General features: G+C 42.3%; 1 protein-coding gene across 10 annotated transcripts in view; it reads left to right on the plus strand.

Moving 5' to 3' along the window:
* Window positions 1-4,990: 4,990 nt before the first annotated feature.
* Window positions 4,991-13,785, plus strand: part of HPS3 (HPS3 biogenesis of lysosomal organelles complex 2 subunit 1) — a 41,730-nt gene continuing 32,935 nt past the window's right edge. For all 10 annotated transcript variants that reach the window (XR_011648578.1, XR_011648577.1, XR_011648581.1 and 7 more), the window contains exons 1-4: window positions 4,991-5,343; window positions 9,083-9,577; window positions 10,051-10,222; window positions 10,312-10,397. Coding sequence is in view for 2 of the 10 variants with exons in the window: in XM_004460563.5 (XP_004460620.1) it covers window positions 5,127-5,343; window positions 9,083-9,577; window positions 10,051-10,222; window positions 10,312-10,397 (970 nt within the window). In the remaining 8 variants the exon portion in view is untranslated. The remainder of the gene's footprint in view (window positions 5,344-9,082; window positions 9,578-10,050; window positions 10,223-10,311; window positions 10,398-13,785) is intronic.

Below are 13,785 nucleotides of genomic sequence, written 5' to 3' on the forward strand. Positions count from 1 at the left end.
AAAAATCCACAGAAATTGCAGACTCTGAGAATCAACCAGTATTTTGGAAAGATGTTTTAAGTAATGAATGGAAGAAAGGCAGGGTTAAAGTATGGGGGCGAGGCTATGCTCTTATCATTTCAGAAAATGGAGAAGAAATCTGGCTTTCGGCAAAAAGGACTAAACCTAGGACTGAAGAAGTGGAGTCTTCTACACATATGAATCCTACTGATAGTGAGTGAAACCGGCAATGGTAATGGTAATTACACATATTGGGCTTATATCCCTCATCCCCCATTACTTCGAGTGTTAACCTGGAAAGATCCTTCTTTTCCTGTCTATTTGAATAAAACTCATATATTTCCTGGACCCGTGGATGATAGGTTACCACTTAAGCCACGAGAAGAAGGACAAAGGATTTATAATCTCCTTCTTCCATTTGATTTCTGACCTCTTTGCATTGGCAATCACCCACCATGTATGGCTGTGAAAAATAGAACTATGATCAATTTTAGCCATAATAATACTAAATCTTTGGTAACTTTATTCCCATCCTATCAATACCAAGAATATAAGTATCCAAGTTATAGTTGTCCTAAGAGGAATGCTGGTGATCTGCAAAGATGGTATGAATGCCATATGGGAAGAGGATCTGTTGTTTTTAATGATTCCTATGGAATAGTTTGGGAAAGTGCCCCCATGGGGAATCCCAACAAATATAAGGGCACATTTATTTGGTATGGTATAAATAGCATGGGACAACAAATTAGTAATATGCAGTATCCCTTTCAAGATTCCCTTGATTTGGATGAAAAAATAATTTTTACCAAAAATAATTGTGATTGGAAAAATATAGGGAAATGGGTTCCTTTTCCATGGTGCAATAGCACTGGAGTCCATGATCAAAAACAAATATGGAAAGTCTTCTTAGGAGTGGCATCTACTTCTGAATGGAAAGGTAATAAAAGTATGGATGAACAATATTTACAATTAGATCAAAGTCATCATTTTCAACCATGTGTCAGAGATCCATATGTGTTTGTGGTAGGGAAGGCTACCATTACTGAAAATGCTTTATTTTATAAGGATGGGGCTTTGTATACTTGCTTGTCTGAGAATATTTTACAGAATGGAGATATTATCACCATGGCTTGCCGAAGATGAGGAGTGTGGATCCCGGTGAAAATGAACTGGATGAGGCAGTCATCACCTGAAAGTCATCTTCTTTTCCACCTGGCTCAAGGACTGTTGAAACGATCTAAGAGATTTTTGGGACTTCTCATAGCTGGCATTCTTGGCTTCATTGGTGTCATCACTGCTGCTGCCATTGCTGCTGTTGCATTGCATGAGACGGTGCAGACACAGCAATACGTGCATGATTGGCACAAGAATGCAAGTGACTTATGGCATAGTCAGGGGCACATTGATAAAGGACTTAATAACAGAGTTAGTGATTTGGAATCTGCTGTTTTACACTTAGGAGACCAAGTTTATAATTTGAATTTGTTAAGAGAATTGAAATGTGATTGGAATGAAAGTAATTTTTGTATTACTCCTTTGGATTATAACATTTCTATGTTTCAATGGAATAAGATCAGAAATCATTTGTTAGGACACAAAGGAAATATGTCATTAGAAATTGAGGAATTGCAGAAAAAGATTTTAGAAATGTCTCATAATCAGATATACGTAGATAGTGATAAGGACATCTTTAATGATTTGATTTCACATTTAAATAAGTTTAATCCTGTTGATTGGTGGAAGTCTCAGCATTTCTTATCTGCCTTAGGAATAGGGATATGTGTATTAATCCTGTTGCTCATGGTTGTCGCTTGCCTGGGTAGAGGTGTTTGCCAGAGATTGCACCGTGTGGACACAATGGGACAGGCCAATAACATAGTACTTGCTAAAACACTACAATAGTACCCCGAAGTCAGTGAGCTTGGCTGGTAGTCAATGACGGGTAAGACCCCCTGGGGGGCAACCTAAGACAGGCACAGTCACCCTGACTAAAACAAAAAGGGGGAAATGTGGGAAACAAAGCCATGTTGTTTCCATGGAAGCAAGTTACTTCCTTGACCACTGAGTCAAGCTGTCCCTTATGATTATCGGTGCGGAGCACAATCTTGGCTGGGTCAGCACACCTGCAGGCAGAACAATACATATAGAACAGAACAACCTGAGTAACAGGATTTATGAGTATAGTTACTGATTTTTATAATAATAGTTCCAGTAAAGTTTGTTGGTGTTTATCAATCACTAGTTAATATAGAATGAGGTAAGGGTAATAGGTAACTTGATTTTGTGCTGAATGTCACATATGTTAGGTGTATGTATACTAGCCCCTCAACTCAATAAAGTTGTCTGATGAGCTTGAGAGATCAATGCTCTCAGATCCCCTGAACCCAATCTTTCTTTGTCTTTCATTCCCGATACCTCGGGTCACTGACCAAGACTCCGACAATAGTTACTAATTCTATGAGATTACACAATATATTTCGTTCATAGTAGAATAATTATACAGAATTTGTCCTGTTGTGTCTCGCTTGCTTCACGCAACATAATGTCTTTCAAGTTCATCCACGTTGTCATATGCTCCTCAACTTTATTTCTTTTTATAGCTGCTTAATAGTCCATCATGTGAATAGACCATAGTTTGTTTATCCACTCATTAGTTGATGTTCAAACATTTTCAACAAACATTTAGAAATCCGAGTTTTCCCATGCCATCATAAAATATTTGAAGGACAATTTTTCTGCATAAAAAATTCTTGAGGAAGTGGATGTGGTTCAAGCGATTGAGTTCCCACCTACCACATGGGAGGTCCTGTGTTTGGTTCCCCATGCCTCCTAAAGAAGACGAGAAGACAGTGAGCTGACGCAGTGGGCTGGTGAGGCAAGCTGATGCAACAAGATGATGCAACAAAGAGACACAAGAAGGAAAACACAATGAGAGACACCATAAAGCAGGGAGTGGAGGTGGCTCAAGCAATTAGGTGCTTTCCTCCCACATGGGAGGTCCCAGGTTTGGTTCCAGTGCCTCCAAAAAGAAGACAAGCACACAATGAACAGACACAGCAAGTGCAAACAATGGGGGAAAGGCAGGAAAAATTAAAAGTAAAATAAAATAAAATAAACCTTAAAAAAAAAATCTCTCCAGGCAGTTTTTCTCTTTCAGTATCCTAATTGTATCATACCACTGTCTTCTCACCTCCATGGTTTCTGATGAGAAACTGGCACTGAGTCTTACTGTGTGTCCCTTGTATGTAATGGTTTTTTTCTCCCTTGCTGCTCTCAGAATTTTTTCTTTATCTTTGATGTTTCACATTCTCAGTAGTATGTGTGTTCTTCTCTGTGTGTTCTTCTGTGACCACTTCTATCCTTATCGGTGGCACTGGGAATCTGTGTTTTCTTATTGTTGCGTCATCTTGTCGTGTCAGCTCTCCATGTGTATGGCACCATTCCTGGGCAGACTGAACTTTCTTTCGTGCTGGGTGGCTCTCCTTATGGGGTGCACTCCTTGCACGTGGGGCTCCCCTATGTGGGGACACCCCTGTGTGGCATGGCACCCCTTGCACGCATCAGCACTGCGCATGAGCCAGCTCCACACAGGTCAAGGAGGCCGGGAGTTTGAACCACGGACCTCCCATGTGGTAGGCAGATGCCCTATCCATTAGGCCAACTCAGCTTCCCTTCACTGATTTTTTTTTTCACCCTTGGGTTTATGTATTTGATTTTGTACACTTCTGCTCCAGTCTATTATTTACTTTCTTCTGTTTATTTTGAATTTAATTTGCTCTCCATTTTCTACTTTTTTAAAAAAATTGATACCCATTTTCTACTTTCTTAAGCTGTGTCTTAAGTTTGTGAGAGCTGGTATGACAAATACCACACAATGGGTTGACTTAATAAAAGGAATTTAAGAGCTCGTGGTTTGAAAGGCTAGAAGCCCAAAATCAAGGCATCCCCAAGGCCATGCTTTCTCTTTGTGTCTGCTACATTCTAGTGATAGCTTGGCACAATCGTCCTTGGGATTCCTTGACACGCATCTCTACCTCCATCACATGACAATGTCCTTGTCCCCTCCTGTGTCTGCTCTTGTTTTTTTGCTACTTCTGGTTTCTTCCTGTGGCTTTCTCTGACTAAGTCTTTTTTTCTCTTTTTATAAGGCCTTAATAGTATAGATTAAAGCCTACCCTATTTCGATCTGGCCATACCTAAATAGGACTGTCTTGGTCTTCTGGAGGGTATAGAAAATGGAGGGAGAGTTTAGCTCCAATCCAACTGCACCTAATATATAAACTCTTGTCAAGGGCGCATGAAGGTGATTGACCAAAGGAAAATTTGCTTCAACGGTTTTGTTCCTCAGCGCCAAAATCTTCTTAACTTATTTTCTGGATGAATTGGAAAGAGTGGTTAATAATATTTAGTGGCTTCAACTAATTCTGAAAATGAAAAGTGTGATTGCAGTCACGAGCTCCACGCTGAGATGTCTTGAGCAGAAGGGGAGGGTACAGGATAGTCTCAGGAGCACTGGATTGAGAGCCAGGACGATGCCCCCACTCCACACTCATGATCCTTTCTAATCCTCCGGGGCTCAAGATCAATCTTTTGTCAAAGGACTGGAGTTTATTATATGATGTCCACGAATTCTTTCATTCAACAAAAATTTATTGCCAGCCATTTAGTTTCTGCTGGTTTGGATATTGGGGGGTACATGAGTAATGCCCTTGAGGCAAATACGGAATGGTACAAGATAGCAGGTCATCGACCGCTAAAACATACTCAGGGGCCAAAACAGGACGCCCTCCGGGAAGCAGTAACAAGATGAAGCTAAGGACCGAGCTGTCCCAGGGAACCTAGCCTCTGAGCGCCGAGCCCTGGGTCTCGCCCGGCAGGCGGTTCTTGGTCCGGGAAGAGTTGGGCGGGGTCGGCGGGCGTGGCCGCCCCGGGGGCTTCCGCCCAGCCCTGCCGCGGTCTCTTTAAAAAGCAGGGCCGCCGGCGCGCAGGCGCTCACGTGACCCGGCGGCCGCGCGCCAGCTCGCGGAAGTGGCCTGCCCCCGCGGTTCGTGCGGGATTTGGGGGCGCCCCGCGGGGCCGTCAAGCCAGAGCCGGCTCCGTGGGGCCGACGGCGGCCGGGCGCCAGCATGGTGCAGCTGTACAACCTGCACCCGTTCGGGTCGCAGCAGGTGGTGCCCTGCAAGCAGGAGCCCGAGGAGTTCTGCGGCGGGGGACGCGACGCGCTGTTCGTGGCGGCGGGCAGCAAAGTGGAGGCGTTCGCCGTGGCCGGCCAGGAGTTGTGCCAGCCGAGATGCGTCTTTTCCACGCTGGGACGGGTGCTGCGCCTGGCCTACAGCGAGGCGGGTGGGTCCTAGCGCTGGGGCTGGGGGGTGGGGAGGTTTGGGGCCTCCTCTAGCAGTCGGAGGTCTGGTCGGCCCCTCCGGGTGGGGAAGGAATCGAGTACTTCTGGGGACTTGCCCAGTAGCCTTACCACGATTGGCCCTGGTTCCTGAAAATGAGCTAAGCTCTGCCGTTGTCCTGGCAACCATAGGCGTGAGCCGAGACCGCTAGCTGCCCTGCCTCTTCTGGTGCCTTCTCCAGAAAGGTCCGTGGCTGGGTGGCTGGGTTCCAGTCATCCCTTGCACTCTTGTGGCTTTTTTTTTTTTTTAATCGTTTAGTATGGAAAATTTCAACACATAACAAAAGTCGGGAGAATAGTATTCCGAACCACTTTCAAGAATTCCTCCAACTCATGGCTTGGCCCTTTTTATCTATACCTGCATCCACTTCCGATTGGGTTTTGAAAGCGCACATTATATTCGGATTAAAAAATTTCTTTTAAGTGGAACTCAGGTCTTGGACTTGAGCATCCACTACTCTCTTTCCACTAGAAATGTGAAGGAATGCCAGGGGTACTGTATGGGTGTATCCCTATTTTAGAATAATCCAACATTTAAAAATAGGGGTTTCTTGAGATTACAGAAGGATCCACCGTAGGATTCCCTTCATTGTCTAATGCACTTAATTTTCATATACTTTTAAAGAGCAAAGTGCTGTATTTAAGGTGGTAAAGCAGTGGCTGAGGTACTAATGGAAGTACTAGCCTGGAGGATTGGAGACTTTCCACTGGTCCCTAAACTGCACGTGCAGGGATATGAGTTTGTAGAAACTTTTGGGTCTCAGTTTGTGTTAAAAAAAAAAAAAAGTTGAATGACTAGATCAGTGATTCTTAGAATTTAGGATGTTGTGGATAAGTTAAAAAACTGTGGGGTTACTATATATAGCATCTGAGCTTAATTTTGTCAGGAAGATACATATGTTTTAAAATGCAAAACTCTTACTATATTTTAAAAATTTAACCTCAAACATTGAATACCTTTAGCCTTATGAGCAATTTACTGTGCTGTCATTTTTTTCTTTTTGACCCATGAAAACTTCCTCAGGGACCTGACTGGTTCGTAGGCCTGTATGAAAACCACTTATTAGAACCTTTCAGCAGTGGTTCTCTAGGACCTGTATATGAGTTAGGATTGTCGTGAAATGATCCTGCTTTTGGTGTTTCTTATGAAATCCATCTGCTAAGGTTATACATTTCATCATATGTGTAATTTTCCTCACTCCTTTTTTAGGCACAGGAGTTCCCACCTTCGAGTGTTCTCTTGAGTGTATGTTTGTTTGCATGTGTGTGTGTGTGTGTAAGAGAAATTATGTTTACAGATTTTCTCCATTCTTCCAAATGGACATTTATTCTAGGCTTGAAAGTGATAGGACTGGTAGGAGTTATATAAACCCCTAGCTTCCTTGCCTGTCAGTAGTGGTGATTCTGGGCTCCTTTGATGGCTGTTACCTGTGCGTAATATTCATCTGGGGAACTCTAAAAATTACCAGTGCCTGGGCCGCACTCTGAGAAATACAGTGTCAGTTGCTCTGGGTTGACCCCCAGCATCCGGGTGAGTCTAATACTCAGGCAGGATTGAGAGTCACTGACCTAAGGCCACTCTGCTTGCAGGAAGCCAAGAGTAAATACCATGGTAACCTCTTTAATGAGGCCTTCAAGAACAAAGATGTTTTTATAATTCAGTTGGCTGCCTTTAAGAGAAAAAATAAAAGAGTTCAGGAGTCATGTGGGATGGCATTGGTGTGGGCCATTTAGCTCAAAGGAAGCTTGTCTTCCACTTCCCACCTTTCCCTTTTTGGTCCCTTCCTCCCACGCAGTTACTGAGGGGGCCAGGGGCAGGGGAGGTGGGCCTGCCTTAAGCTCTGAGCATCCCGTGTCCTCTGTAGCAGTCTCTCCTTGTCGAAACTGGAAAGACTATATGAGCCAGTTACATTTTCTGTAACTGCTTTGCTGGTCTCTTACGTAAACAGAAAACATTTTCAGTTTTTTAAAGTCTCCAGTTAGTAGATGTTTCTTCCTTTTCAAAAATTTTGGGGAGATAGGGAGAAAGTATACAGAAATTGTGAGAGGCCCGGGGCTCCTAAAATCGTCTATAAGGGAACCTTATTTTAGGCTCTGTGTGTGAATGGAAGAAGAGGGGGAGAAGTAGGAGCCTAGTGCCCAGAGTTGAGTGCCACATGGGAGGCCGTGGTGCTGGAGGCTTGTTTATGGGGATCTAGGGGTGGTGGAGCAGGGAGGACCCCATGACTGTGCTTGCCTGTCCCTTAGGACAGATTTACTAAACCAGGGGTTCTTAACCTTTTTTGTTTCATGGACCCTTTACCAGTCAGGTGAAAACCATGCACCACTTCCTAAGTCCACACTAGACCGTGGATTATTTGATAAATATATCATACCTGCACCAACACGTCCCCACAAGGGTAATGTGTTTTTGAATTTCAATTCAAGCGCATGGACCCCTTGTTAAGAACCCCTGTACTAAATGAACTCTTGTCACCCAGAACCCCTCCTGTTCCATATCTACAGCTTTGTGTAGATTTGGGCCCTGCAGGACCTTGATACATACCAGGCTGTGTGTATTAACATTGGTCCCTCAGGGATGGGCTTCAGGGGTTGGGGAAGATCATTATACTTTTCTTCATCCTTCTCTTTACCCACCTGACTTCTCACAACAAATACAAATAATCTAATACAATCGGTAATTAAGGAAAAATTAACTTTGGTTTAAATTTTATTTGCTATATACAGCTTTTACCCATTTCTCAGAGTTGACATGAGTATGTGGCTTGTGGGAAGGGGACCTAGGCAGAGTTCCTTAATTTATAACTGATTATAATAAATCACAGTAATAATGCTGCACTCTGCATCAGGAGAGCTTTCTTGGAGGTATGAATTCATAGCTTCATGAAACACTTAGTGCTAATTTAAGGAATAAGATGTAAAACTTTCGTATAAGCTACTTGAATTATTAATAGGTTATCTTAAAATACTAAAATGGAGAGAGGTTGTATTTCTTAACCTAAATGAGTAATTAATGTCAGTTAAAATACTGACACTTAAGGTCTGGCTACTTAGGGTTTTGTTCTATTCGGTCTTTTTAAAAAAATATTTTTATGTTACTTTTAAAGAAACTTTAGATTACATAAATGTTATGTAAAAAATATAGGAGATTCCCATATGCCCTATCTTTCCCCCACCCCCACTTTCCCACATTAACATCTTTCATTAGTGTGGTACATTTGTTACGCTTGAAGAACACATATTGAAGCAGAGTGTAAATTACAATTTACACTCTGCCCCTCACAGTTTTATAGGTTTTGACAAAATGTATAATGGCCTGTATCCATCATTGCAGTGTCATGCAAGACAATTCCAATGTCCCAAAAATGTCCCCATGTTACACCTATTCTTCCTTCTCCCTCCCCTCAGAACTTCTGGTGGCCACTGCCCATACATCAGTAATGAAAGTTCTTCCATTACTAGAATAATAATATGTTTATATTTGAATAATAAATCTAGTTTAGTCCATTGTTCATTCCCAATCTTGAGGATTCAGGATGGTGATGCCCATTCTGTCTCTAATTCTATTCGGTCTTTAATTTGACCATTTATGTTGTAATTCATAAATATTTCTTTCATGGTAGCAAGGTAAGTGATTATAGTTAAAAGTTATAAATTCTGAGGATAATCTTATTTCCTTCTCAGGAGATTATTTGGTGGCAATTGAAGAGAAAAACAAAGCTACATTTCTTCGTGCGTATGTGAACTGGAGAAGTAAAAGGACTGAGAATTCTCGTGTGTGTATCCGAATGGTTGGGCATAATGTGGAGGCACCCTTCGGAGAAACCTTCCGAGACCAGATGTCTATTGTTGAGATGCCACTTTCTGAAGCCCCCTTGTGCATTTCCTGTTGCCCTGTGAAAGGAGATCTTCTTGTTGGCTGCACACAGGAGTTAGTCTTATTTAGTTTGAAGTATCATATCATTAATGAGGAACTCTCAGTCTTGGATTTTGAACGTTCTTTAATAATACACATAGATAATATCACTCCTGTAGAAATTTCTTTTTGTCTTGGATATATTGGTGTCATGTCAGAGTTAGACGTCTTAATCCTAAAACTGGACTCAGATCCTAAAAATGGAGGGAGTGTTTTCTACCATTCACATCAGACCAGCAATCCAGTGCAACAGGAAGAAGAAGGTAAATGATTAATGTAGATTTCTTTCTTGTTTTAGGCATAGAACTAATCCATACCTCTGACATCTCTGAAGTGCTCTAGTATACATGGTGCTTATTCCTTTTACACAGAATTTGGGTTTGTGATCTGGCTGCCCGTATCTACATATATTTGTCAATTGAAATGGTAGAATGGCCACTGCCAAATGAGGAGTTTCTAGTCCTCATTCTTGTATATACTAGTTGGATCACTTTGGGTTAGTAATATTGTCTCTGAGCTTCAATTTCCTATCTGTAAAATGGGGATGACAGTATCTTTTGTACTTTATCAGTTGTTAGGAGTGAATGAAACAGTGCCAAAGTGCCTTGTAAATTTAGACATCGTGTGTGTAGAAGTAAATGAAATGGCAGGAGGGGTGTGCTCTGAAATCTTAATTTTCATGCAAGCAGATAATTGTACTTGAAATTGTTAAACTCTTAAAATTTTATTTTTTAAGGCATCAGTGACACAATTTCCCAGATTGAGACAGATGATTTTGTTATTTGCCAAAAGCCCATGGAACTTCTTGGTGAAAAAAGTAAACAGTCTGGAATATCTGTTACACTGGAGGCAACAGGGTTAACTGATGAAAACGTAAAATATTTCTGTGTTCAGCACCTGCTCTATAGGTATCTGAAAGTTTTTTATCTGCTAGCACTTAATAACTATTTACCTGCTTGAAGTACATGATAATTACATACCTTTTTTCAATCCACAGACATTTTACTCCTGATATTTCATCTTATGTCTCGCCTGATGACATCAAGTTACATTCACTTCAGCTGCTGCCCATTTACCAAACAAGTGAGTGTGTCAGTGCAATAATACAGTGAGGTGAAAAGGTTCAATGCTGGGAGTGGAGATGGATATAGGCAGTAGGTTTGATTCTTCCACTGAGTCTTCCTGGGGCCCTGGACAAGTTGCTTTGTTCTAAAAGTTCCATGAGCACTGAAAAGGGAAGTCCTGTCTGCCTTGAGAAGCCCTGGGAGATGGCGTGCCGGACAAAACCCATTTCCCTTTTTTGAAAAGATTATAGGCCCAAAAAGGGAAATCAGCACTGTGTTAGAGCTGAGGTTTATCTGGATTTCAGCTGGGCATTTGGCTGAAACCAAATAATTAATGGCTTTGTGAGCAAGGCAGAAACAGTCGTTTAGAGCAGTGGTTCTGCGCCTTGCTGCACATTGGGCTTACCTGAGTACTCTTAAAAAGAATGATGCCCTGGTTCTACATGCTGGAGATTCTGATTTAACTGATCAATTATGGGGCCTGGCCTTCAGTACTTTTTAAAAGCTCCTCAGGAGTCTAATGGGCATTGAAGATTGAGAATCACCAATGGACTCTGAACTTAGTCCTGCCCTGCTTAACAACATCTCTAGACGTTGCCTAGAAAGAGATAGAAATATCATTCTGATTAAATGTTTATAACTTTCGTTTATCTTTTAATAAACGCTTATTGAATACCTACTGTATTGGGTACTGTGCTGAATACAAAGGAACTGGTTAATGAGTCAAGGTAGGCAAAGTGCTTACACTCATGAGCCTTATTGTGTAGTGAGGGGCACAGGGGGTGAGTATACAAGGAGTACACAATTGCCCATTGAAATGAGTGCTGTGAGGGAAAGGAACCTGGTCTGTGAAAGCCTGGAACAAATGATCCTAATTTCATTATAAGGTCAAGGAAGTCTTCCTGGTGGAGATGATCTGAGGATGAATAAGGGTTAACGCGGTGATGGGGACTGGTGTAGGAGAAAAAAGAGCTTTCCAGGGAGAGGAAAAGCAACCAAGGGTTTGTGGTGGAAGGAGAATATTATGTTTAAGAAACAAAACCAGGGAGAGTGGAGCAAGTACGAAGAGTAGTGTGACCAATGACTAGAGGCCAGGAAAGACCCATAGTCATGTTAGAGGGTGACTCTTGATCCAGAGAACAATGGGAGGCCATTAAGGGGTTTTAGGACGTGTGCATATTGGGGGAAGGAGAGCAGTGGCATAGGTTTTTTTTGTATGTCTCTCTGTGTCAGGGGAAAGAGGCAGTGCCATTGTGTTTCTGGGTGTGTTTGGAGATAGGGATAGAGAGATGAGTATGTGTATATGTTGGGGTTTAAGGACGGGGAGGGGCCATGACAGCATCCAGTTTGCTTTTAGGAGAAGATTGCTGTAGTTGCCATGCAAAAGAAGGGTTACAGGGGCTGCAGAGTAGATGTAGAGAGACCAATTAGGAGGTGATCCTAGCAGTCCACTGAGAGGTGATTATAGCTGGAAGAGATGATTAATAATCAAGATTGTTGAATCAGCATCCCAAAGGATCTAGACAGCTTAGAATAATGGGTCAACACTGACAAGCTTAAATGCAAGGGAGATAATGACAGGTCCATTTCTAAAGGGTAGTTATACCCGTTTCCCATAGTGGGGATTAGCATACCTCAGTGGTACACAAAAAGACTTGTATGTGGTGCATGAACCACATAGTGAGACTGCCATTCCCTTATTCCTTCTGATTACATCTGAAAGTCTCGCCTTAATGCTCGTTTGTCTTTAATACCTCCTTAATAGTTATAATCCTCTTCATTTTTTATGGAGCATATGCTGTAAGTTCAGAGTGTTGGTTGACAACATATCTCACCAGAGTCTAACACGATTCTTTACTTTTTATGGAATTTATTTTACGACTCCGTTCTACTTAGAGCAAGTGCCTGGTTTTCCATATATGATAGGGATACACATAAAAGTTAAGTTAAAAATACTGATTTAAGATAAAAGTTAAGTAAATAATAGTAGAGATAGTACATGAATTTGAAAAAAATCACAGAAGTGTATGGGAAGTTTGAGAAACATTTAATGTGGTATAGGGTCAGCAGGACAGAATTCACAAGGATTCCTATTTTTAAAAATTGAGGCATTTTTAGCTGCTGGTAAGCTTAGTGGAAGTTGTCAAAGCTATTTGATTTCAGGCTCTTTTTTTTTTTTTTTCTGTTCTTTTTTTGAGGTACTGGGACTGGGGATTGAACCCAGGACCTTGTACGTGGGAAGCTGGCACTCAACCACTGAGCCACATTGACTCCCCTGTGTTGATTCTTTTGTTTGTTTGCTTGTTGTTTGCTTTTGCTTTTTAGGAGGCACCGGGAACCCGGGACCTCCCATGTGGGAAACAGGTGCAACTGCTTGAGCCACTTCTGCTCCTTTCAGGCTCTCTTAGTAGTAAAATAATATGCTGGTCAAAGCAGGCAAGTTCCCCCTGACTTGGTGCTGGTCAGTTCTGGTTACAGAATTTTAGGGATTTTGTAGACTTGAAGATGGCCAGAGGTAGGGCTGCAGAACTGTGAGATGATTCAGCCATGCATTACTCTTGGAGCAACCAGGGAAGGGCAGAGACTGCTTAGCCCAGCAGAGAGGACAGAAGGGCAGGGCATGGGGCCCCCCTCTGCTATTAGAAGTCTGACAGGTGGGAAAGAATTATGCTTCTTGTCTGTCTGGAAGGCAGCCCTGGTACTAGAGGTTGGGCCTTACTGAGAAGCAGATTCAGGTTAGCAACAAGGGAGAATTTTCTAGCAGTTGTCTGGGAGGTTTCTGGCTTATAAAATGAGAATGTTCCCTGTAATTGAAGAGTGGGCAAGGAGGGTATAGAGCGCAAGTTCTTCACTAATAGTTTTCATTAGTAGAATAGGAAAGGATAGAGTTACCTCTAGAAATTGTAATGGCTCCTAATTCCCCGAATGTCTGGTAGGAAGCACTTCGTTGAACAGTGGTCTTATGTGTTCTGGTAGTAAAGAGCTCTATGAGGAGTGAGTGCTATGGGGAGAGGGCATGTGTGCTCTGTCACCTCGGGGTTGCCCTCTTTAAGGAGCTGGTGCCCCCAAAGGAAAAGTGATGGCATTACCCCGGAGAGGTCAGTGCAGGAATGAGGGAACTTCCTGATTCTACCTTTGCTCCCTACAAGTTATTCTCCATTTAGTGGCCATATGTTGGTGCTTAAAACCCTCCAATGGCTTCCTGTAGCACTTGGCATAAAATCTCAAATCTTTCCCATGACCTACATGACCCTGCCTCTAATCTCATCTTGTCTCACTCTCCCCCTGCTTAACATTTTCAATTAGTGGCTTTTCTTTTGTTTCTCAAATATGCCAAGTACACTCTTGTCCAAGAGCCTGTTCCTTGCAATTCCCTTACTTAGAATGTGCTTCCCTTAGATCTTCCA

The sequence above is a fragment of the Dasypus novemcinctus genome, chromosome 4, assembly GCF_030445035.2.
Source record: "Dasypus novemcinctus isolate mDasNov1 chromosome 4, mDasNov1.1.hap2, whole genome shotgun sequence".
Classification (NCBI taxonomy): Eukaryota; Metazoa; Chordata; class Mammalia; order Cingulata; family Dasypodidae; genus Dasypus; species Dasypus novemcinctus.